This window comes from Triturus cristatus, chromosome 4_2 (assembly GCF_964204655.1).
Source record: "Triturus cristatus chromosome 4_2, aTriCri1.1, whole genome shotgun sequence".
NCBI lineage: Eukaryota > Metazoa > Chordata > Amphibia > Caudata > Salamandridae > Triturus > Triturus cristatus.
In genome coordinates, this window is record NC_140586.1 from 600,659,117 (window position 1) to 600,686,469 (window position 27,353).

The 27,353-nt window shown below is 40.2% G+C and overlaps 1 protein-coding gene across 1 annotated transcript in view; it reads right to left on the bottom strand.

Annotated features, from left to right (window-relative positions):
* TNNI3K (TNNI3 interacting kinase) overlaps window positions 1-27,353 on the bottom strand; it is a 2,902,528-nt gene that overhangs the window by 1,684,197 nt on the left and 1,190,978 nt on the right. Inside the window, exons 14-17 of the mRNA XM_085600138.1 lie at window positions 10,983-11,075; window positions 10,840-10,897; window positions 10,533-10,727; window positions 6,642-6,746 (exon numbers count right to left, since the gene is read on the bottom strand). Of these exons, the coding sequence (XP_085456264.1) occupies window positions 6,642-6,746; window positions 10,533-10,727; window positions 10,840-10,897; window positions 10,983-11,075 (451 nt within the window). The remainder of the gene's footprint in view (window positions 1-6,641; window positions 6,747-10,532; window positions 10,728-10,839; window positions 10,898-10,982; window positions 11,076-27,353) is intronic.

Sequence of the window (27,353 nt, forward strand, 5' to 3'; positions counted from 1 at the left end):
TACCTTTAACCATTCTAAAGCTGATAAATTTGGTCGTTGGGCGATCACAGAATGTCAATATGGGGACAGGCAAAAGTTGTCGCTATGTGCCGTATATGGTAGCAATCATGATGAGCTTTCAGTTTTTGAAGAGATCTCAACTGAATTAATGCACGGGCCCTTGCCTCTAATCCTTTGCGGGGATTTTAATATAAATCTCCCCAATAATTGGTCCCTAAAAGAACACTGGCATTACACCGGTCGTAAACCAAAAGTTTTTAAAGCATTAAGTCAAATGTGTAGTATTCACGGCTTAGTAGATGGCTGGCAGACCTCAAACCCTGTTGATCCTGGGTTCACATACTTTTCTAACCCTCATCTCTCCCATGCTAGATTGTATTATTTTTTTATTTCTAACTCAATTAAATCCAAGTGTCAAACTATGAAACTTCCCCGGATCCTATCGGATCATAACCCTCTTATCTGCTCCCTAGAAATCAGTAATCACAATTGCACACCTAATTCATGGACCTTTGAGAAATCTCTCCTCTTAGATGAGAATTATTGTAATCATATAAGGGAGTGGATTCCAAACTTTTTATCCGATAATGAGGGGAGTGCTTAAATTAGTACTATATGGATACGTTAAAGGCCGGGATCCGTGGGGAGACTATGCAATACTCTTTAAAGATTAACAAACAATCTAAAGAAGCCATGCAGAGTCTTCAAGATGAATTGAGGAAGACTGAAGAAGGTTTATTAACTACCACCATGGGCAATAGGTTAGCTAGGAGTGAAGTAATCGAACAAGCGCAATATCAAGTGGCAATCGATAAAGCTCAAATTACAAATATTTTTACAGAAAAAGCAATTAAAAAGGCACTTGCCCAAAAAGAGAGGGTGTATGAAGTCAACGAACAAATTGGACATCAACTAGCCGTTCGTGTGAGGCAACAGGGTACCATAAACATAATCCGGGAAATTCAGGATTCCTTAGGAACCCAATTAGAGGACCCTAAACTTATAAGAAAAGCATTATGGCAATATTACCAAGATTTATACTCTGAAATGGGGGGAACTGATCAGACTAGTACTGAGGATTACCTAGATAAATCCAGTCTAGTTAAATTTGAAGCTGAAGACACAAATACATTAGAAGTCCCCCCCACAGAAGATGAAATTATTGGCATAATTAAAGACCTACCAAGAGGGAAAGCTACCGGGCTAGACTGTATCCCATCGGAATTCTATGCACTTTTTTTTAAATCAAATTAAAAACACTTTGGTTAATCTGATTACTCATATTTTTAAAGGAGGTCATCCCCCAGAGTCTTGGTCTCGGGCTAAAATAATCATTTTTCCTAAAAAAAAAAAACCTCTGGATCAGCTCGGGTCATATCGTCCCATCACTCTTATCAACACTGACTCCAAAATTTATGCGAAAGTGCTAGCAAATAGTCTAGCCCCCTTAATTCACAAGGTGATCGCTCCGAGCCAACATGGCTTTATCCCCGGTAGGTCTACTACCAACCACATCCATCGAGTAATCACCCTGTTTGATGGTATGGAAGTGGCAGGAGACCCTATGGCTCTTATTTTACTAGATGCAGAAAAAGCCTTTGATAGGGTCTCCTGGCACTTCTTATGGGAGGCTATGTCCAAAATAGGGATTCAGGGAGGCTACATTCAAGCAGTTAAAAAATTATACGTTAATTCTAAGGCTGTAGTGATGGTAAACGGTAGTCTAACAGAAGAGCTGACAATTGGGCGTGGAACACGGCAGGGTTGCCCCTGCTCACCGTTGCTCTTTGCAATTTATATAGATTCTTTTATTAGACGATTAGAGGAGGATAGAGTGATCATTCCTATAATTTCAAAAGGCTATCCTACTAAAACTCTGGCCTATGCGGATGACATTGCCATTGTGACCACCGATCCAAATTCGTCCATTTCCGCAATAGAAAATGAGGCGAAACAATTTGGAGATGTATCGGGATATTCACTCAATCAGGGGAAAACCCAGATCGTGCTAAATAAGAAATGTGTGATGAGGGACTCGCGGGTGGTGGAAGAAGCCACTTATCTAGGTGTTTGCATTACATCTAATCTAGATAACTTGGTTAATACAAATTTGAAACCACTTACAGCTGTAATTAAGAAAGATCTACAACGTTTGGATAACCTACATCTCTCTATCATTGGCAGAGTAAATGTGATTAAAATTGTATTTTTCCCTAAAATTCTTTATTTGTTCAGAGCAATTTGCTTAGAATTTTCCATACCCTGGCTTAAGACGATGGAAGGGATATTCTCTAGCTTTATATGGGCTTATTCACAACCACGGCGGGCCTATAAATTCCTTACTCTCCAGAAGGATCGGGGTGGGCTAGCTCTCCCAAATTTACAGGCGTACTACTGGGCAACCGTGCTATTATACAGTAAGGAATTGTTGCATAGTGACTCGGAAGGTCAGGTGGGGGAGGACCATACACCCTAGATGCCTTTTACTTTTCAACTACTCCTAAGTAGCGAGAGTAGAGGGTACTGGTGGATACATCTTCACGACAGCTACCACAAAAAAGTTAAACATAAAACATTACTTAGTGGATTCAAGGTTTGGAAAATCGTCAGGAAACTGCTCGGGATTGGAAGACTGTCATTCTATACACCTATAAAAAACAATCCAGATCTGCCCGAAATTTTTAATGACAAATATATCCATAAATGGCATAATAAAGGATTCACCCATTTAGGTTGCTTCTTCTCCTCTACCGGGGTATATTCTTTTGAAGAATTAAAAAACAAATTTGGCTTAGATTGGCGGGATTTTTTTAAATACTTGCAAATTAGAGACTTTTTATTACAGAAAATAAGACAGACGGTGGGGATGGTTAAGTATAAAACCAAGCTAGTAGACACATTGCTAGCTGATACAAATAACACGATTGGGGGCATTTATTCTCACGTTAACGCTTTGTTTCCTGATGATATGGAGAAAATTGCACAGAAATGGTTAGAGAAGGCTGAAATCGCCAACGAAGTGTTTAATTACGCTTATGAAATGTCACAAACAACTTTAATGTCAACTAAACTTCAAGCACAATTTTTTAAAACTTGCTTCTTTTTATACTACACACCGGATAGAATTGCAAAATGGGGCAATGGTCCGAGCTCTTGCTGCCCTAGATGTATGCTTTATAAGGCTGACTCTATACATATCTTTTCTACTTGTGTAGGACTAAAATCGGTCAAACAAGAGATAGGGAAATTTTTATCTACAATTTTGCATAACACTACTGCTCTATCCAGCGGGACTATTTTATTGGGGGCAGTAGATCCTGGAAACTCCAGGGCAGGTAACAAACTTATCTTTATCGCCATGGCTGTTCTCAGGCTCTGTATTGCCTCAGCGTGGCGTGATAACTCTCCCCCCACCTTCCAACAATGGTTGGCCCGATTTCTGGCCGTCGCTAACACCGAAATTGCAATTTATAAATGTAAAGGCATTAGGCGATGTAAAAAAGGGTTAAAAATGTGGTCCCCTTTAATTCTATGGCGACAGACTCCTGTTTTTTGGACTGAATTGTAGGTTTAACTGGTAATCAGTTGTGGATACCTTAATATATATATTTTTGTTCTTTCCCGCCTTTGTTGATCAAAATTCATGATGTATAAATGTATGTACTCCTGTCTGTCCGGGAAGGGAGGAGGGTTGGGGGGAGCTGGGGGAAATTAAGGTTGTTGTTAAAAATTTTGAATAAAGATATTTAAAAAAAAGAAAAAAAAAAGAAAAAGGAAAGGCGGGTACGCCTGTTAGGCGGAGAGTCTAATGTTTGAAGAGGGGAGTAACACTGGTGCCGTCTTGCTGTCCAGGTGTGTAGATTACCCAGCCGGGTTGGAATTATCACTGGTTTGACGTATCTTCCATCTAACCCGCAGCTACATACAGCCCTGAAGAAGACTTTTTCAAACCAGAAAGTTATCCCAGAACAGTGTTTCTCATTATTATTGTGGGTTTCTGGACTCGCATATTTATGGGGGTTTCAAGGTGTTTTTCCCCTGACCGGGTAGCACCGCACATACACGAAGCATAGCAAACACACGCATACTAGCTTGAGCGCCAATCTTCCTGTCATCACTAAAAACCTTACACCGACATAAAACACTTCGGAGATGTCCTCCTTAACTTTGGATGTCTCCTAGATTCATGAATTGGCAATTTTGGAATTTGTCTCTTTTTAGTAGTGTACGTGGTTTGTAATTGCCATTTTTTATGAGCTTGCTTCTGCTGTTAAAGTGTTCATACAAAACGCATGGCTATCATACATAATCTTGCCGCTTCTGTTATTATTTCATATAGTCATAACCATGATCACATGTGGGGTGTTACAGGTATTACATTCATTCTCCATTTTAGATTTCCTTTTTTAACTTAACATCTTTTTAAGGTGGTGGTTTGAACATGTTTTTCACTAAACATGAGAAAATGCCACGCTTGCATTTATTTTTCGTAGATGTAGTGCTGGAGACTGCAATGTTAGGTCCAGGGGCACACATACTAGAACTTGATGTTCTTACTTTATTTTGTGCTCATAGGAGACAACTCTTTTCCCCAGACTAAGTAGAAATGTTATTCTGTGTTTCTAGCAGAATGAGAAAAGGCTGGTGTTTTATTCTTTAAACAGTGGGAAAGTGGATACTGTAACCAGTGTTTACTCTATGGAGAGAGTTTACTCTGTACCATACTGTTTGCAGAAAGTGAAAATCTCTTGAGAAATACACCACAGATTAATAAAAAGTATCTACTAAGAACAGTGCACACTCTATGCCACACTTGTGAAAAAAGACACTATTCACTTAAAATAACAAAGGTCTGAACGTGCTAAAGATTTAGCTACCTGCTGCCTTCATACTGTTGTGAAACCTTTACAGATAACCCATCTTCTGAAGGAAAAGAAGTACATGTACATAGGTTAGTACTAGGAGTGGAAGGAATTTTTAATTCCGCCGGCAGAATTGTAGGAATTTAGTCATTCTGCATCACAATACTAATAAATTTCGCTGCTCCCCTGGCAGAATTAATCAGCACTGTATTGGTTGTTAAGCAGGTCTGGCAAGAGGCAACATTCTCTCTATGTTTAAAAACCACTGCAGTGATTTAAACATAGAGATACCTCTCTCTCTTCCAGCCCTATTTAAACAACTGCACTGCAGTGAAAACACCTCGGTGCCCTTATGTAAGTATGCAAGGGCACCAAGGGGTATGCACGGAACTGGAGTATATACCCCTCAATGCCCTTACATATGTATTTAAGGGCACAGTGGGGTATGCACTGCACTGCAGTGCATACCTTTTTGGTGCCCTTACATAGGTATGTAAGGGAAACAAGGAGTATGCACTGGAGTGGATACACTTTGGTACCCTCACATACTTATATAAGAGTACTGAGGGGTAAGCACAGCACTAAAGTACAGCATATACCCCTTGTTGCCCTTTCGTAAGTATGTATGCCGTAAGGCCACTGAGGGGTAGGCACTGCACTAGAGTGGATACTCCTCCATGCCCTTACATAGTTATGTCCTTACTTAGTTGTGTAAGGGCACTGAGTGGTATGAACTGGAGTGGATACCCCTCACTGCCCTTACATAAGAGGACGCCGAGGGGTATGCACTGCACATTGCGGTGCTCACTGTACCCCATCTCAAAATTAATTCCATGGAATTCCGTGTAGTGAAATTCCATCAATTCCATCCACTCCTAGTTAGTACCTTGTACACACAGTCTCCTTTGTTATTTACATATTTTCATGCTAAGATTATTCTGTCTAATAACTCAAGGCTGCCTACAATACTTAGAATATATTACGTAGAATCTTAGCCCTGTTGGAAACATTTTCTGCAGAACCAAAAACAAATACGCGGAACATGCTGAATACAAGTCGTCAACTGTAACCTTCACACAGTTACTTTTCAATACAAAGATTTATAATGTGTTCAATATTTCTACACACCTATGAGGCATTAGGAGCATATGCATTTTGTGAACACTTGCACCCATTATCTGGACACAGGCTGTATAAATTGAGGTAGGCAAGTGATATAGTATCTACCTGCAACTATGTAAACTATAAAACAAACTAGCCCTTGCATTGTATAATGTCATCAGCGATGCTATCAATGATGTCATCAATGGTGTAATTCGAGATGTCATCAGTAAAGTCATAAATGATGTTATAGAACATGTTATGAGTGATGGCGTGGCGGGGGTGCAAGTTATAGGTCTATCGTAGTTCCTGATTATTGGATAATTGATAGTTTGATAAGTTTTCAGCGCTTTTTACGTGCATGGTCTGATTTTGTTTTTCCTCTCAAACTTTCTTCAGCAGTGTTGGTCAGGGCTTCAAACAGATGTGACATTTGTGCACGAGTTTGTTTTAAAACCATTTTCCTGATTATTTTAAATGTTGATGGAAGTTTCTCATCATTTCTTATCAAAACTATTTTAAATGGATGCAGTTACAGGAAGTTTGAGAAAGAAAAACTCATAGCTTTGAACACCTCAAGAAATCTTATGATAGCTGAGCACTAATACCCCTTTTAATTTTTCATTAGACTTTAAACAGATCCAGTCAAACAATTTGCATCACAAATACATCACCTACCTGTTCAAATCACGATGTATGATTGGATAGGTTAGGTTATGAAGATACTCCATACCTTTCGCAACATCAACAGCAATTATTAATTTAGACTGAAGATCAAGATTCCTGGGATAAAAAAAATGCACAATTGTGTCAGTGTTTTACTGCATGTGTCTAATACAATTTAATTAGAGCTTGGCATATCTGTCATTTGAATGCTAGGATTTTCTTTCATCTGTACTATAAGCTTAAGTAGAAATGTACGCACACCACATTTCCACAGTGGTACACTCACTCTTAACTTGTAGTTTGTGAATACCCAAAAAATTTTTATCATACACAAAAGTGTAAGTTTAATTTTGTGAATCCAGCCCTGTGCTTGCCAAAGTCATATCATCCTAATTTTCGAGGACCTTTGACCTAAAGTGATGACTAAAAATGAAGAAAATGGCAATGCACCTGCAGACTAATGCTCATATTACTATACCAACAACATTGAAATATATATTCAAATGGGCATCAGGCAGACTTATCCAGAGGGAGCAATGTCAAACCTAAACATTTTGAAGAAAAGAAGGAAAATCACTTTATTAAACATAATACAGTATGGATTTCATCGTAAAGGAAGATGTGGACACGCTGAATGTTTTAATTGGTTCTTGTGCTGTGCTTACATAATGGATAAACTTTAGGTCATCTTTGCTTACGGTTTAGGCCTGTCATCCTTAGGGTGGACTTTCCCCAGACTTTTTATATTTTGCTTCCCACTTTTGCTGATTCTTTTTGTTGGCCTTAGGACCCTGAGCACTTTATCTCTGCTAACTAGTGCTAAATTTCATTTTTTTCTTCCTGAATTATGATGACATTGGTGTATACCTGATTGGCATATTTGTTGTACAGGTAATCCCCTTGTAAAGGGGAATACCATATACCCACGGCCTGTACTTCAAATGCTATGAGTGAGCTACAGGACTGATTGCGCTGCCAACAGAAGTAGCCTTTCAAACCTGTCCCAGGCTTGTCACTTCAGTGCCTGTGTGTGCAGTTTACTGCTACTTTGACTTGGCATTTAAAACGACTTGCCAAGCCTTTAACTCTCCTTTTATTACATATGTCATACCTAAGGTAGGCCCTAAGTAAGCCTCAGGGTAGGTTGCCACGTAAGGAAAAGGTAGGACATGTACTTGTATGTTTTACATGTTCTGGTAGTGACAAACAGCCTATTTCGTTTTTCACTACTGTGAGGCCTACCCCTCTCATAGGCCAGCATTGGGGATACCTTAATACACTTTTAAGCTGCCATTCCTGATCAGAGAGGAGTAGCTTTTTTATGTTTCATATGTTTGGAATGCTATTGATATATACTCCTTACTGGTGAAGTTGTATTTAACATTATTGCTTTAGAAATGCCACTATTAGAAAGTGGACATTTATCTGTACTTACTGCTCTTTGTGCCTGACAGCCTGTCTCCAATAGATGTCCGGGTTGGGTGACAGCTACATTTTGTGCATTCTCTCTAGATAGCCACAAACACAGAAAGGTGAATCTCATCTGCATTCTGAGCACTCATCTGCATTAATCTGCATTCTGATGGGCCTTTCTGGGCAGAGAGGAATGGGAGGAGCTGTCACTTACACCTCAACAGGTGCCCTGTCTACCCACAATGTACTGTTGTACCCCCAAAGGTAGCCTGGTAGACAGAACTGGGTTGAAAGGGATCCTTGTGCTCTTCAGAGAGTTGCTTTGAAGTCACCCCCTACATCAAAGGCACTTTGGGTGTAAGTATTGGGTCTCTGCCCCCTAAAATCTGACATTTTGGATATTGAACTGATCCTCCGTCAGAAGGGCTGCTGTGCTGCTGTGCTGCTTAAAGGACTCAACTAGATTGCTTTTCTGGGAGGACTTCTTTTCTGCTTGTGCCCTGCTGCCTGCTGCTCTCTACCTCTTATGGAAGGAGAGCTAGACTCTGCCTTCCATCCTAGTTATCCCCAAGGGCTTGCTGGCTTGCCTCCTATTTCATGAAGTCTCAGGGACACAAAATACATTCTACAATTCTGCTGGTGCTGCTGGACTCTGCCTTCTATGAGCCCTACCCTTGCCTGAGGTGTCCCTTCCATGTTCTGGGCCTCGGAAGTGGGTTCTGCAGCTGCTTTCTTAAAAACCAATGCATCATCACAACTGAGTTGATTGGAACAGATGCATCGCCCTCAAAGCCGGCGCAGAGGTTGTTCGACGAGAGTAGTTCCACTCTTCGTAGGTCAACTACAATGCATTGCCTTCACTTTAGTGAAGCTACATGATGACGCAGCAAACCAACTGCGTGGAAAATATCGATGCACTGTGCACTCAGCGTCAATGCTTTGCTCCATTGAAGGTACTTCCTCAGCAGGCCCTGCGTGGGTGCTGCAGCCAGCCTGCCCTCCATCGTGGTTGGCATGATACCTCGCGACCTCAACTAACCTTTAGACCGCTAGTGACTTCTAAGCTTTTGTTTGTATTTAATCTTTAAAAATTCATATCTTGACATGTACTGATTGGATGTTTGACATTTACATCTTATTTTGCTCAGATAAATATTCAAGGTGTATTCATTGTGGTACTGTGGGTGTACTGCACAAATACTTTACACAGTGTATTTGTAGATAAGTCTGACTGCTCTGTGCCACGTTACCAAAGGGTGAGCATAGGTTATCTTTTAGTGTGTATCTAGCTTATGCTGAGTAGAGTTGTGGATCATGCATGGCTTGCACAACCCAGCCAACCAGGATTCCTATTTCTAACATTGCCTAAGAAAGGATATTTCATTGTATCATTAATGTACCATCAAATTTTGAGGTTCAAAGGTAAACTCCCTTGAAAGCCTTCAAAAACTCTGAACATATGTCTAATGTTGGTGGTGATTTTTCCTTCTTTTGGGATCAGTCAGTCAGCCTGGTTTAATTACATTCTTTTTGCATAGTGTTTCTTAACCTGTGGTCCGTGGACCCCCAGGACTGTGACTGAACAAAATATTAAATAATGTTAACTGATTAATAAAGTGCATGTATATAAATAAGAAAACTCACATTTGAACATTTTAAAACGTTCTGTAAATGTGAAGGAATTTGGGACTAAAAATCAAGTTGGTATATTTAGTTTGATTTGTGGGAGCAGCACAATTACAGCAAAAAGAATAGAGTAAGGAGGATGGGTGGCGTCAACTGAAGCAACAACAAAAACAGAAAGTCTGCAGTAGGAGCCAAAAACACAAAGTGATATGTTTGAGCCTGGCAAATCACCCAGTCTTATAGAATTAGAAGTCCCAACCTTTCCATTAAAACAAAAATTTCAAAAGTTCTGGTTTTATTTTTTAATTGAATAATATATGTCATCATTCGTATATTTGATGTAGAAATTGGTTACGCTAGGGATTCCAGTAATATTTTGGTGGTTGTCCACAGAAGACAAAAGGTTAAGAACCGCTACTTTAGCTCATAAAAATACAGTTAAATCAAATAATTAGTTCTTCATGAAGCATTAAAAAAACTACCAAAAAGGATATATATAAAGCGTTCATTTAAAAGACAACTGACGACCCATTACAGACCCTCATGACCAACAGTAACTTCCCTCTATTCGTTGAATTATCATCTTTAGTCTACCGAGCTTTCTCTCAATTTCTGTGCCCGTCCTTTATGCTAACCAACAACGGAAACATGTGCGAGTTAAGAACCAATAAAATGTGGAATGCGGTTGATAGGGTTTCCGTACCTGAATATCCAATTTTAAATAATGTGTTAAATAGCCAAAATACCAACTAAGAAATTATCCTGAAAGTAAGAATATATTATACAATCCAGGCGCAGATTTGTCCTAGGACTAAAAGAAAATCCTTGCAAGTTGATTTGTAAGTAAATGAAAAGATGCATTACCTCTTCTGTTCATGAAGCAAGCAGAACAGCGAGCCTCCCGATACATATTGTGTTACAATGGCAAATTGGCTGGGGTCATCCAAGCATGCCCCAACAAACTGGATAACACAAGGATGGTTGAGTCGGCAAAGAATCGAGACCTCCCGACAAAACATGTCCACATCCGACTTGGAGCAATAGGTATTGGCTCGATAGCTTCAAAAAGTAAAGATGGAAAACCAGCCGCTGTTTAACTTGTTTGATCAGAAGTGAAAATATATTATCATATCAATTATAAAACAAACACTGTAACTTGACAAAAGCTCACCGTTTAATGGCTACTATTCTGTTTCTGCACTTTCCCTTGTACACTTTTCCAAAAGAACCTGAAAGGTTTTAAAAATTAATTGTAAAAATTGATTTCATACAAATATAAATTGTCCGGAAACACAAACTCAACTGTTTGTTTACCTGATCCAATAATTTCATGGAACTCTAGGTCAGACAACTGGAGGTGAAAATGAGAAGGCAGACTGGCACGCAGAAGAAGAACATCTGCCTTTTCTGCAAAACAGAGAAAAGCCAGAAACATCAGTGCAAAGAGTTTGAAGCTTAAGCAAATAGAAACTGCTGTAATAATGTGTGTTTTGCAAAACAGAAAGAAAAGACACTACAAGATATCGCATCATTCTATGCAACATGTGATAACCATAGATGGATTCCACCAATTGATAGCGCCATTTTACATGTTGGAGTGAACCTGAACTGCTTTGGAACTCTGCCTTTTCTGCCCTGACCATTCTCCTGAGCACCATCGAACCCCACTACTGGTGTCCCTCAAGATTTGGTTGTTGCCCCCCTTCAATGTCTACCATAGTCCTTAGCGGCTCATTCAACCATAACTACTACAAATACTCTTGTGACTTGCAAATCATAATAAAGCTTAAAAATCCATTTTTTATTGACAGTATTCAGACTCCTGTACCACCAGACAATAATTACAAGTTGTTGTGCACTAGATGATATAGAGCCCCCTCAAGTTAAAAACCAAAATGCATAAATCTAAAACTCAGGTGCTAGCTTTGCACAAATTGACTAAATACCACCAATCAACCTTAGGGCCATAAGAAGTAAACTCACCATCGGATCACCATCATCCAAGACAACCTGGGATGCTTATGGACTCAAATTAGTCCCTTATCGAATGTCATAAAGAAGCATCTATATGATGAATGCCTGTGCCTGCTCAGAAGTTTCCTGGTCCTAGTCTTACCTCAAATGCTTCAAGAAACCACTGTCTTAGTGCTTTCCAACCTAACAATGCCAATGAACTGCAATTCTTGCTAGTACATCGCAAACTACAGAAAATACAGAACGCAGCTGCATCTACCTATTTGGAGTCAGATCTCCCATGATATCAATTGCATACAATGGCTGCCGGTTCATCGAGATACCTCCTTTAGAGCACAGTGAAAGAAACTGGACCACTCTTCCTTCAAAATAAACTCTGCAACTATTGGCAAAAAATATCACTATGCTCCAGTCTTGCCTAAAGTTGTATCAACTCTTTCTTAAAAAAATCCTCAAACTGTCAGAAGTTCCTTCACTGCTCCAATGGTAGGATCTGGCTGGAACACTATATCTGCATCAGTAAGAAGGATTGACAATTGCCTAGAACTTTAGAGAATATTAAAACCTGCCTATTCTCAACCACTTGTTTATGTGATTCAGACCACTGCTAATTACAAGTGTCTTGGGGTGTGGTGCCTCTCTTGCTGCAGGTTGCATTTCATATAGGATACACCACAGTGAACTTCACTGATCACATTCTATGCACTTTATGAGCGGCCTCAACATGGGATATTGCACATGCCTAAAAGAATCATACGTATGTGGGTCTGTGTTTATTCTGACACTCTCTGCTCCATGTCATTCTTATGTACAGTTCAGATCACCACACCATGATAGGAGTACTCCTTTGTTCTTCTTACATCCCATCCAGTCCCTTCCATTTTGGTGTAACCACACCCAAAGCCTTTCCAACCATGCACTCCAATATATCTCCGCAAAGAGATATGCAAACAGGAGCACTTCAAGACGTTGCCATACATATGTAGTGCTACATAAATTCTTAAATACAATAAAAAAGCATTTGGATTTTACCTTAACACCACTACAGAATTGAGTGTATGAATATTTGTCACATGTTATCGATTCAACTTGCTACATCATCTTCATTTCGCTCTAATATTTGGAATTTTTATACCAAGTGATTGTGTATCTGACTTTTATTGACTTTACAATTGCAATTATCTGACTTCGGCTCAACACCACCAGACAAATGGTATGGTGTTATTGAAATCCACTCAGATTAGACGCATGACCCTACTGTTTCTAAGCAATCATTTGGTCCATATAACAAAATGCAATCCTGAAATATCCATTTTTCGTTCATGTTAAAAGTAAGTTTGTTGTGTTGAGGAATCTGCACCAAAATGGGGTAGTTAGGACCAAAATAAAGGTATTATTATAGCCTTATAGACCGTAGTAGTGGGCTATGCATACCATTAAAGGCTCGCTCCCTTGTTAAAGGCCTGAGCCGAAGGCGAGGGCCTTTAACAAGGGAGTGGGACTTTAATGGCCGGTATGACCAAGCTACGGAGGGCTATAAGGCTATTAGAACATTGTGCCACTAGAGGGAAGAATGTTCTAAAAAATAAAACAAAGGCCTCTCGGAGCCCGAGGGGGTTTAAATCCCCTCAGACTCCACGAGGCCTTTGTTCACAGCAATAGCTGTGAACAAAAACAACGTGGAATGTTGTTTTGCGGGCTTTACTGGCCCGTAGAAGCACGGAGCACTCTATTGTATTCAATGGAGTGCTCTACATTCCAGTGTTCTAATAAATTTGAAGCCTCTTGCTACATTAAAGCAGATATAGTCAATAAATGTTCTCAGCTACCAGGATATCGGCTTAATACCGATAAGTGTGAAGTTTTACCTTTAAATGTTTTGTGTCTAAAACATCTTTTTGTTCACACAGGATTCTCTTGGCAACCCTCTAAAATAAAATATCTGGGCATGTGGTTTTCTCAGACAATTCCTGAAACATTAAAATTAAACTTTGATCACACTATCAAAACATTAAATGAGACTATTACACATTACACATTGGCATCCTCTTTTTCTCTCCTGGTAGGGCCGAATGGATTCGATTAAAATGATGCTCACCCTGCTGGTATTATATATTATTTCCATGATTCTGGTTCACATTCCTGGGTATTATTTTAAGAAAATTGATTCTCTCCTAACAAAATTTCTATGGAAAAACAAACACCCTCGCATAGCTTTGTCTTCTTTAAAAAAGGGTAAACCTTACGGAGGTCTTAGGTTTCCCAATTTCAAAACATCATTCTGCCTTTTCCCTAAAACAAGCTGCACGGTGGCCCTCTTTGGAACTCCACGCATATCCTCCTTTGTGGGTACAAATAGAGAAATCTCTTATTTCCCCCTTTGATTTTGAGGAAATACTTGCTTTTACTACTAACATCTCATTATAAGGTTTTCCTATCATTTCTCATTCCCGTAACATTTTGACTCCTCTCCTACCATCATCATAACCATCACTTAATTCTTATCAACGTCAGCCCATTTGGCATAATAAATTGATACAAATTAAGAACCGTACCATATATTAGAAAAATTGACATTGTAAGGGCTTGCGATGGATATCTCAACTTCTATTTGACCATCAACCCCAATATTTTACTGATCTTAAAACAAAATTTTCCTTCCCAGCCACCTGTAGATTGCAAAATTATCTCCAATGTCCCGCTCTCAATCAATATTTTCTTGCATTACCGAGTACTACCAATCCTCCCCCAAAATGCACTTCACTTTCTCCATTATTAGATACTTCCCCTTCTGCATCCACTATATACAAGACCTTACAATTACCCCAGGACGGACTCAATTCCAAGACTGAACTGGCCTGGAAAAATAATTATCACAATGCTGGCCAACTGAAACATGGGGCAAGTTATGGTTTTAGCTTCACAAAACCTCACGAGCTGCTAATACCACACAAACCCTTCATTTTGTTTACCAAAGGGCATTATTTTCTCCAATGACTTTAGCGTCTTTCTCATCAAATATGCCTTTCGCTTGTTGGTCCTGTCCCTGCTCTAGTGCAAATTTAAAACCCAGTTATTTGAGTGCCCCCCCCCATCCATCAGTTTTGGCAGTTGGTTTGGTTCCAAATTAGGAAGATTTTTAAAGTTAATGTCCCCTTTTCTCTAATCAATATATTCCTAGGCTCCTTGTCACCCCAATGGCTGCAGACACCTTCGAGTTTTAAGCTAACCTCAAATTGGAAACAAGCTGATAAAGTCACTTTTAGATCTTGGTGGAATGCTGTATGTTTCCATGATAGATTAGACATTAATTATGTTTCCCAATCTCTCTAGTGATTAAAAGAGACCTCTTGTGGCTTCCATTAACTATGTACTTATTCTTATCTGCCTCTTCTGCTGTTAAAGTCATTACTGTGTCAGATGATGTATTGAAGCTGCCTTTGTACCCTTGTATTTTTACTATGCTATTCAGTTTTTCTTATCGTTCTGCTTACAGTGTTAAATCATTTATTATTTATGATTTTTATTCTTAAAATTATGAGGTATTATATATTGTTCTTTTCTCCTTTCCCTCCCCTTTATTGTCTATAGAATGTGTATTTTGTCTTTATATACAGCTTGATAGTTATAACCTCCATATATTCATGTTTCCCCCGCAATCATTATGTTAAATAAGACTTGTTGTAATCATTGCTTTGCTGTTATTTTTTCTTGTTCTTCTCAATAAAATCGAACTACAAAAAAGCAGATATAGGGGCAGAACTTGCATACAAATTGATTTCAATATAATGCTGTGCTATCTGATGACTTTTTAAAGAATTGTTTTTTCTTTTAAATGCAATATATGACTCTAGGTTTGAGATGTGTGCATGAAAATTGCATCATCTATGGTTACAAACATTAGAGCATCTATTGTATATTGCACACTTCTTTCAATTTATAAAAAGTTCTTCATAACACAGAGTACACAGTAAATGACACATTTAATGCAACTAGATTGCTTCTAAAGACCTCACTGGTAAATAATTCGACACATACCAACCAAGGAACTACTGAGGCCGAGTTAACCGATTGATACTTATCCATGCCTCCAACTCAGTGACAAAATAAGCAGAATTACAGGACTTAGGCCTTATCCTGAGATCTTGACCACCAGTTCAACCATTTTTCCATGTCAATATTTTAACAATATGAGACTAAAACATGTCTTAGAAAGATTACATAGATTATTCTTTTAAATGTAACTACATCATTATTATTGCTCTGAATTAAAACATATTTTGAACCAGGAGGCTAGTTTCAAATTATCTGTTTTTAATGCAGAGAATCCTATATTTGTTTGGACTATAAAGGGCAAATAACCTTGTTATTCTCCTTAGTAGCTTGTAAGCCAAGGAACTCTAATTCTAAAGTTGACTAGAAAGAGGTTATTTTGCTGTCCAGCAAGCTGTGACGATCACACTACTGCTGGGAGGTAACGAAGGGCATATGACATGTCCCGATAATAGTCATGTTACATAAGTTACAAAAGTGCAGATATCTTGGTGCCACATGAGCAGACTGACTGCTCAGTCGACGCATCTAGTGGGACACTCAGAGCCCAGACTCCACAACATTCAGTGAAGCAGATGTAGCCTCATTGAGTCTTCTCCAGCCTTAAGTTGAACTTCTGAACTAAGCCTGTAAGATTTGACCTCAGCAGCTCCAAACCCTGAGTCAACATGTTTTGAGAATGCAAACAATTAACTTAGGTGGTGGCCACTCCACAAGTATGATCTCCAGCTCAGTAAATGGAATGCCAGTGAGAAGGTGTTTTGAAGTTGTGGCTGTCACATGATAGTATACCTAAACATAGAATGCCAATATCTAACATACAATGGGGATAATAAGGCACGTAATGGAAATGGACTGGGCTTATGATTGGGTTATCTGGATGCATGTTGGCAATGAGACACCTTTCATGGGAGCACATGTGCAAATGCTTCCAATGGCTGTCATTTATGTGGATACTTGCGAACATGATAAAATGAATTTCAATAACAATGGACTAGTACTATTTGTAGACAAAGTTAATATTTTTCCAAGTTAACATATGGGGTCATTACAGACACATTTTCAGAAAATTACGAGCCGATATACGGAGTCAAACTAGTTACTGCTTAACAAAAAAATTAAAATGTATCACAATGGGACAAACACTGTGATCAACATAAAACATAATGATGATGCTGGTACAGAATAGAAGGGCAAATAAGCCCTAGGCATGGAAACCATCCACACAAAGGGATCAGCTACTTTGACTATCCAGGTATCCATTTTATCTCGTCTGTTTAGACCTCCTGCATATTAACTTGAAGAACCTCATGGCACATATTGGTGCCTATGATCCTTCGATATACCTGAAGCCTTGGCGACAATGCCATTCCCCAAGGCAAGTTACAAGCTAGAAATGGACCAAAAATGTAAGGATGCCTGGAAAACAACGATTACTGAGCTGGATCACTTTTGTAATAAAACACGGTTTGTCTTTCTACTGGTAACATCTACGGCGTCTGCGTTTACCAAAATAGGGGTCTCCCCATAAACAACAGGATGACTGATGCCTTTGTGCAATTAAAGGAGTCAAAACAAGCTCGATTTACATGTCAATAAACCTCAAATGACCCACTGTTGATGAGTCTGTGTATCTTCAGTCCTTGTGATTTGTCGCACTCCTGAACGTCCGCGAGGCCTCTGCAGCCAGTGTTAATCACCAGCATGGATGGAGATTTGAATTTTAAATGAGGTGGTGCGTATCTCTTTTTATTTCTTTTTTATTTTATTTAATGCGATTTTATATAGCGTAAACATTACCCGAAGGTGTCAGTGCGCTTCACAAAAGAACCAGTTGCGTTACATAAGAACTTTGGATTACATGAGTTACATAAGAGATACAAACATAAAAAATTGCAAATGTACAAGTTGTAAAGTCACACAAGGAAGAGATGTAAACTTAAAAAATTGCAAATGTACAGGTTGTAAAGTCACACAAGGAAGAGCTACAAACGGATAAACTCTAAAAATCACATAGGAATGGTAGTGAGTACAAAGGTCTACTACATATACTAGTGGTTAGAGTTATTTATATATATATATACAAATAGTACATTTAATCAGGATTACATTTTACCAGCGATTAGGCTTGGACAATTATATATTACATTTTTACAGAGAGAACGGAGAAATAAAACATCAAAAGGGGTAGAGAGGGTTGGGGAGGAGAAGAGTCGTAGGCTGAGATTGGTGAGAGGAGAGAGGGGGACTTGAGGGGGAGAAATAGATAAGGCAGTCCAACAAAAGAGAAATGTCTGAAGGTCGGCAGGATGGAATCCAATGGACCGAAAGAAAAGACAAGAATCAACAAAATAGCGGATCCGGGTCATGGGCAACGAAGGAAACCATCTCAAAATGGCAAGATGCACCCAAGTTAAGACCCCAAAAAAATTTCTGGCGTGCAGACATTTTGAGCGAAAACCATTCTGGGGTCATGAGAAATATCTACCCACAGGATACTGACAAGAGCCAAAGTCTGTATATACGCAGGGTCAGTTCAAATGAATACTCAGGTACCAATAAACCAAGTGGAAGGTGTTGCTGGGACCTGTGATTACGAGGCTGGTCGGAACATGGCTTACTTTTCCTTTCTTCTGCGCTTGTTATTCTGTTAGAAAAAATTTAGTTAAACATTGCTAGTATAACCTATTTTTTAATCAACATTATTTAGTATATTAAATCGCCCTCAACCTATGGTAACTTGTGTATATTGCAATACTGGCGGAGGATGACTGATAAACTGTCAGGAGAATGATTAAGTACTATAAACAACCACATTCCCTACAGGATTTTAACGAACGCGACTCTCGTTCTTAAAATAAAGGCTACTCTGTTGTCTTTTAAAGAAACCCTGGAAGAACTTGGATTAAAAATGCCACAGGCTCTTCCGAATAGGTAACCAACAAATTGCTTTTGAGGGTATTCCACCTAATACATAACTTGGGGGCATATTATCAAGCCAGACGATAAACTTATCGCCGCTTTAGCGGCAGAAAACTGCCGCTAAAAGGGCGAGAATGGGCTTGATAATATGCTCTATGGAATTCCAATTGAAGCCCATGTTAGATGTCCTTCACATCTAACATGGGCTTCACTTGGAACAGGCTATGGGCTGTTCAGGGTGAGCTGGGCTCCAAACCTAATATGCACACACAAAACGAAGCTACCCTGAATACATTTCTGATTTCAAAAAAACTGGCAAGCACTAGGCACTAATTAGTGGGCTGCTGGGCATCTCAAAAAATGTAAAGTACTGTCCTCACACACCACCAGTCGTCATGCTTCATCATTGGCAGTCCTCGCTCTCTAGAAACTGCGTTTGGTAGAGAGCGGACCAACCCTGGAGACAGGGAGGCACTTCTAAAATCTAAGTGGTGGCCTGTGATAAAATGATAGCTTAAAAACCAATGTAAACACCAAAGTACATTTATTTATTAGGTGTTTACTTGATATTAAAAATCAATGTGGAGATATGGGGAACTAGTACCCCATGACCACCAGTGTCGTCAACATGTTTTTCCATATTGGCCCAAAGGGTAAGTGGCATTCATGAGGATGAAGGAACTACAGCTCCTATCTAACCACTTCTGGTTTAGATACTACCACTATGTAGGGTGACCTGTGTCATCCTCTACATAGTGGTAGGATCTAAACCAGAAGTGGTTTGATTAGTAGACATGTGGAAATGCTAGGTGACAACACATTTTGGATTCTAACAGTGTCTGGAAATCTTGCACACAGAAATATGTGGAAATACACACATTACAGCCAAAGTTTTTAGTTTGCATGGCATTCTGGGTAAGAAAAATAAATATGATACATGCCACCTGCAAGACTAGCCAGATATCTAGTTTAAAAAAAATGTCTGAGGTTGCCGACGAGCATCTTGGAGTTGATTGTGACGTACACTCAGGCACCCTACTATAATGAAACATGAGAAAGGATGGGTGAAACTTTCTTTACACCGGTACAATCTTCCATAATTTCTGATATTTCATGCTCTAGATGTGACATGTAGAGCACAAGATTATGTCTTTGCACCACATTCTGTTAAGTGAGTGAAACCCAACTCAAGCAGCAACCACACTCCTTGTCAGGCTTCTCAAGGAGAAATCACAACCAAACCCTTAATTAACTTGTGGTCAACCCTCTGGTAGCTTGGCACAGAACATTGAGGTTTAAATTAGAGGCAATGTGTAAAGTATTTATTCAGCAATTAAAACAGTAATAAAGTGAATCACAACACAAGAAAAATTCCTGCACCTATATAGATACATAGAGTAAATTGTAACAAATAATTTAAGACCAAAACAAGAAAAATCTAATCAGTAGAACTGGTGAGATGCAAGTGTAAGTGAAAATAGCGCCAAAAACCACAAAGCGGCAACTGTGGTTTTCTGGTCTCACTATACCGAAACGAAGTCACAAGTTCAGGCCTACCATGATGGAGCACGGGTTGGCTACAGCGGCCCAGTTAGGCCCACTGAGCAAAGTATCCTAAATCCCGGTTGCAGAGCAATGCAGAGTCTCGAATCATGGATGCATCGTGCAGCAGAGGTGATGCTCTGTTCTTATGTGGAGGTGTGTTGCATAGTGAGAGTTCTGGGATGCTGCGATGGGTGATGCGAGGTCCTTGTGTGAAGAGTAGGCCCGGCCGGAATTTGGTAACTATAAGCTAAGCATGTAATGCTGAGTAACTTCTAAATCTCATCTTCTGGGATATGGCGGAATTATAATCCTGTAGACACTCCGAGGAGTTGTTTTATCCTGCTTTGGCAAGTGCAATGAGATTTGCTGGTCACAAGTGAGCACACATGAGATTTTGCCACCCACTAACGTGGCTTCCGGTCGCCATGAAGCCTTCTGGCACCATTTTCGTGATGCTGGCGAGCACGATCAGCCATGTCTGCATCTCGAGCAGATTCTCTACTCGAGAAACAGCTAAATCAACTCAAAAAGACATTTTATATCACCTTTTTTCAACAAGAAGGAAGTGCCCCAGAGACTCCAACTTCCTTTCCCTGTCCAGCAGGTTTCACCCAGTGCTTTGTCCATCGCCAGGCCACTTTTCATTTGGATTTTGAGGTGGAAGGATCACATTGTTTGTTTGCATTTCCTGCTACATATATACTATTGGATTTTAAGGACTTTGGGGCATATTATCAAGACAGGCGATAAAATTATCGCCGCTTTAGCGGCAGAAAACTGCCGCTAAAACGGCGATAATCGGCTTGATAATATGCTCTATGGAATTCCAATTGAAACCCATGTTAGATGTGAAGGACATCTAACCTGAGCTTCAATTGCAATTTCATAGAGCACATTATCAAGCCCATTTTCGCCGTTTTAGCGACAGTTTTCTGGCGCTAAAGCGGCGATTATTTTATCACCTGTCTTGATAATATGCCCCTATGTTTTTTGTGATTTTACAAGTAAATTCAAAACCTTTTGTATAAAGGTGTTGTTTGCTTGATAAAGGGCATGCAGTAGTATTTATTTGCATTTTCATTTGATTTTTAAATTTCAATGTGGTGGGCGTCCTGGCATTTCATTAGGGGAATAGTTATTTTTTTGCATTTAATGTTTTATCTTTTGTAAGAGAAAAAGGTTGCAGACTTCAGTACATTTTCTCCATATTTGTTAGATTTGCCCTGTTCATTTATTTTACTATGTGGCCTAGTCTGCCCAAGGCCATCCAGCCAGTACTAGTCATTGAGTACATGGAACAATTTTTTCTGTGGTATATGTTGTTTTAAAACATAATTTAAAGCAGGTATGGCATTGGATTAAATGAAAAATTGGGGTTTTCTTTGTTTTTTGTATTTCATGCTTTTTCTGCACAAAGTGCATTTTGGTGGGGTGATATTTGATGCCTTGGGAGGGTATGTGTTGTTGTAAAAATGTTTTGCTCAATTCGTTTTCTTTTTTAGCATTGCTGAATTAATGGCAGTGTTTTCTTCATTATCATATCTCCTTTGTCTAGTTAATGTGTGTGTTTGCCATAGGCTGCCATTTGTCTTTGTTCTACATGCCATGTGGCCAGGGGCCATTTTGTGTAGTCAGTGTCCATAGGCCTGCATGTTTTTGTTGTTGTAAATTCTTCTATACTTATTGTTTGACCTTGTGGCCAGTGACTATTTTGTATAGCCAGCCAGCGTGCTTTTGCCATAGGCCTGCAATGTTCTTTGTTGTGTTCATGCCTCTTTGCTTGTTGTTGTTGTTTGAACACATGGCCAGCAGCCATTTTGTGCAGTCACCCAGCATGCTTTTGCCATAGGTCTGCATGTGTTCCTTGCTGTGTCCGCCATGCCTCCTTGCTTGTTTTTGTTGTTTGACCATGTGGCCATGTCCACTTCTTGTGGAGCCCGCAAGTGTGCTTCTGCCATCAGCCTGCATGTGTCCTTTGCTTTCCATGACTTATTTCTTATTGTTGATTTGACCATGTGGCTGGTGGCCATTTTGTGCAGCCAGCCAGTGTGCTCTTGAAATAGGCCTGGTTGTGTTCCTTGTTGTGTCCATGCCTTCTTGCTTGTTGATCATGTGGCCAGTAGCAATTTTGTGCAGCCAGACAGTGTGTAAATATAAGTTTTGTTCCAGTTTTCAAAGCCATTTTTAGGGAGATTAATAGGAGAGGGCTATGCTGTATTGATTTTCCTAATTTTTAAAAAACTTTTCCCTGACATCATTTTAATGTGCTTGAGGACCATTGTGATATATATTACCTACTGGTGGTTGCCAGTAGGTAGTTATATTTGGAACCTATTATCCATCGGAAAAGCATTTTTTGATTTGCCAATATCTTTAGCGCTGTTTGACAAATCTTCACGATATTTTCCAAACTAATGGTTCAATCAAGTCAGCTCTTGTCTTGAAAGTTTCAGGGTGATTCATCAAGCGGGGGCTGAGAAAAAAGGGGGTCCCAAAATACGTTTTCTCCTTGTTAATTTCTATAGGAATTTTTGGAATAGGCTACAGCATAAACTGCTGAACGGAATTACACCAAATTTGGCAAAAATGTAGCTCTTGGTCCAGAGAGCGGACTTTTTTTAGGTGGTGTAAATCTGTTCAGTAGTTCCTGAGAAATTCAAAAATAAAAATATCAATATCTGAGCACCGAGGAGGAGCCGCGAATCCTCCCGAGTACAAGCTTCAGTCTCATTGGCCAACACTCCAAACCAGAGTGTGTTGGGAGCCATTTTGTGACTCGGTAGAACCGCGTTATGTAAAAAGGTAGAAAAAGGTTGTAAATGTAGGAAAGGGGTCATGGTAGAAACACCCTTACCTCCTAGGGCTGGTCAGGAGTCCCACAGGGACCCCCAGGGCCCAACAAAGTATTATTTATTTTTTGTCAGAAGTAGCGCTGGGTGCATGAATCCCGCCGAGAAAATAAAAAAACAAAACTGTGCTTCGTTTCCCATAAGCCCCAGGGTGGGCCAGGACCCGCTGACAATGTGTCAATATATAGTGGCCAATTTCCTGGGGACCGACACCTTCCTAGGGCTTTATCCATAATGTGCAGGGGGCATGCATCCCTCCCCCAGCCCCAGGGACCACCACCTCCCAGGGCATAATTTAAATATAGGCAGGGGGCCCCCCAAAGCACCGGCGACAGCCACCTCCGTGGGGCTTTATTGAAATAGGGGTTGGGGGAGCCTTATGGGCCCCCCTAAGCCCTGGGAACTGCCACCTCCCCTGGGCTTTATTAAAATAGTGTGGGGGCGTTGCGGGCCCCTGAAGCCACCACCTCCCCGGGATTTTGTGAAATAATTAGTGTGGGGGGCTCGAGCCCCTCCACTGCCCCGGGGATGACCAGCTCCCCAGGGCATTGAACATGGCCCTGGGGACCACCACCTCCACTGGGATATTTTCAAAAAGGGAGGGGGGCTGCGCGGTCCACCTCCTGAAGCCCTCTATGGCCCTGGAGTCAGTCAACCCCCAGGGCCGACTCCTGCAATGTCTCAGGGTGCCCACCCCTGGAACATTGCTGTTTACTATGGCAGGGTGGGAGCACCGCTCCCGCCCTGCCATAGCATTCTCTGCTTCGCTTCATGGAAGCGAGAGCAGGAATCCTGCTCTCGCTTCCATGAAGCGAAGCAGAATTGTTTTTGGGAAAGGGGAGCTGCATGTCAGCAGCTCCCCTTGTCCAAAAGCAATGCCGGCTCCCGTAGGAGGTGGGGAGCCGGCAGGGACCGTGGAGGCATTGGGGCTCCCCCCACGGTCCCCAACACTGAGGCAAGACCCCGGGGGATGGGGTCCCCGGGCCATTATTGGCCTGAGGATGGGGGCCACGCTGTCCCTCTACTTATTATTATTATGTTTTATGGTGGCAGGCCCCACTAATTAATAGTTAAACTTGAAAAATGTGTTGTGTTGTAGTACATTGAATTAATGCTTTTGTGGATTTGGTCGGGTGCGCAAATCCACAAAAAATAAAAAACAAATAAGTGTGTGTAAAAAAGATTTATATTCTCTAATATGTTATAGGGTGGCTCTAAAAAGAGCCCTTGTTTTCATTGTGAGTTTGTTGTAGCTACATGTAAGTGCGGATGCAGAGCTTTAGGTTGTTGAGAAAGACTCTGTTTTCTTGATCTGTGAAGTGTACTCCATCACTTCTGTATATGTGATCAATATCAAAATGTAGATTGTTGTTATATTGAGCCAATCCTGTGGTCTCTTAGGTAAGCAAAAAGAGCTTTATTGACATTTTTTACTAGCTTTCTCAATCTGTGGACAGAATTGATTTGACCACTTCCATTTCTGTCCGTGGCATATATTAGAGTATATAAAGACAGTGTAAGGTAAAAGCAACATCAATTGTGCAAAAGTGTCCTTCATTAGCATTTCCAAACTTACCCCAGTTAATGTGCCTAGGTCATTGCCACCACAGTGCATAATCATGAGCTCAGGGGGTTGGACTTGCAAAAAGGTTTTAACCAAAGGCATCAATTGGTGCCACTTTAATCCTCTCTGTACAATCCATTTAATATCCACATTTTGCAAAGCTACGTCTTTGTCAATACCACTGCGTTTAGCATACCTTTTGCACCAGAAAACATAGCTGTGTCCAACAATCCACACTGTAAGCATCTTGAAGGGATTTCTGGAAGTAATGAAACGATGTCTGTACTGAGGTAGTACATTGGTAGAAGGAGAGTTATCTAAGATGGTAGACAGGATGCTGTTTTTTAAAAGGTAGAAAATTGATTGGCTGTTTAAGAAGATTAAACACTCAAAAATAGGGTCCATGTTGCTTTCTTTAAAAAGCATGTTCTTTATTGGTTAGTAGAAAATGTTTGAAGGGTACAGTAGATAGGCTAAGGAGATATTTTGCAAACATCAAGCACACCTGGGGCATCTCTGCAAATCTGCAGGGATGCGCCAGAACACTTGCGACAGGCAAAACCACCCGTGTGCCACCACTGATGCGCCACATTTACAATGCGGCGCCCTGTGGCGCACGGATGGGCAGATGCGTGTCGCATCCCCCGTCGTGAAGGCGGCGCATTGCTGGAGTCACGTCGCAAGCGCGACGCGGCTCCAGCAAGGCTCTAGGGCGCCCTATGACTAACATGTTGCGTCACTCCTTGTGCCTGCTTCAAGCAGGTGCAGGGTTTTGACGCAGCATGGCCGTAAAAGTGACTTCGTGAAATCTTGTAGATTTCACTGCGCCACGTTTACAAGGCGTACCTGCGAGGGAACGCCCACCCTGCGCCGTAACACCCACATGAAACCTGACGCAGGTTTCATGTGGCGCAGGGCTTTACAATGTGACGCATCTTCCTAGATGCGTCATGTTGTAAATAGGGCGCAACATGGCGCAAGGTTTACTCTGCCCCTGCATCACAGAAGTGATGCAACGGCAGCGCAAATGAGGCGCAAGGGGCTTGTAAATCTGCCCCCTGCTGTTTGCATTTGTAACCTCGTGTGCTGGATTTGAAAATAAGTTGAATGTTCCATGAACTGTTACTATGGAAACTAGCATTAAGCAGAACGGGGGAAGGGTTGAAACTCAACTCTGGACTGAAAATGTGAAATTGTAATTTCTACATAGGTGATATGTTATTAAAGTATAATTTCCCAAGTCAGTAGTATCTTTGGAAGTGTTGTGTTGTTAAAAAATAGTGGTATTTTTATGTGTAATATATTTTTTAACTCCTGTATCGATTCACGGCTCCATCGAATTGGTGCAAGGTGGAATCGCAACTCCAAAAAATTCCAGAACCTGTTTGGGCACTTTTAGAAGTCCGTTGGTAAGGGTTAATATGTCTAACCAATAGAAATGTGTTTTATAATTCAAAATAATGTAGGAAGCAATGTGATTTGTTACTTACATGTAGTTGTGTGGAGAAAGAGAGGGAAAGTTTGCCATTACTGGTTTTACCTTGCTGAGAGTGGTGCATTACATTGATTGTGTTCTTAAGAAAATCTTTCTTGAGTTTGTGATATTTTAAATTCTACAAATCAATTTGGAAGGTGAGTTATACATTTGTGAGGTGTATTATGTATTGGGTTTATTTTTAATCTTTAAAAATTATTGATGAACTGTGATGTTTCAAATATATTATTTAATGTAGAGATGTGTATTGTAGTTTGTTTTATTGTAGTTAAATGTTGTTTGAAATTGATTTTGTATAGTAATATGTGTATTTCGGAAGATGGATTAGTGATTATGGTAGTTTACTTTAGTGTGTGAATATGTACATTTGTAGTATACCGCATAATTGTAGGTGTTGCTTTAAGATTGGAGGTGGAGTCTGTCAAGTTTTAAGGTGTGCATGGACTTCTGTCTCAAGTGTGTCTCTACTTGTATATGTATTTTCATATGTCTTATACATTTGAAGGTGCATGATGTATAACAGGGGTCTCCAACCTTTTCTGTAGTGAGAGCTACTTCTGCTCAAAGAAAGTCTTCCTGAGCTACTAGCCAATTTTATAACTGCAAAACAGTGACTGCACTATGACCACCCTACGCAGGTTTATCAGTAGTTATCACCCAAGTATTCCATGTGCGGTTACCATCAGAGATGCCAGGGAAACATTCATCAATATAAAATGCCTCCACTTGACTTATGAAGTAACATTCAAATCTTGACATGCCCTACGGCACAAAGGACATAAGTACAACAGTAGGTCTCCCCAGCTTAGCTTGAATTATCATTCATCAGTTTAGTTTCTGAAAATGCACATTTTTCTATCAAATAACACTTTCCACTTTGGGCAAACAAACTAAATTTTCCAGAAGAAAAGCCAGAAACCATATCTCAGTCATGACCATTAATATTCCAGGAATAGGTAAATGTAGGCCAGTCATGCTCCTAGTATATAAATGATGGCTGCCAGTATACCACAACTTGACCAAAAATACCCAAAATAGTAAAGGATGACCATTATTATGCCATTGGCACTATTATGCCAGGAACGGACACAATTATATCAGAGATAACACCCTTATAATGGGGGCTAGCATAAACATTTGCTGGGGCTTGACACCAGGCGTAGCTTTCAGGAAACAATAGTGTTTATTATGAACGCATATAAATGCTGATGAGTGTCTTAATTTTCTCTGGTCCGGATCATGCCCTGTTCTCCTCAGGTCTTGAGCTGATCATGCACCCAACT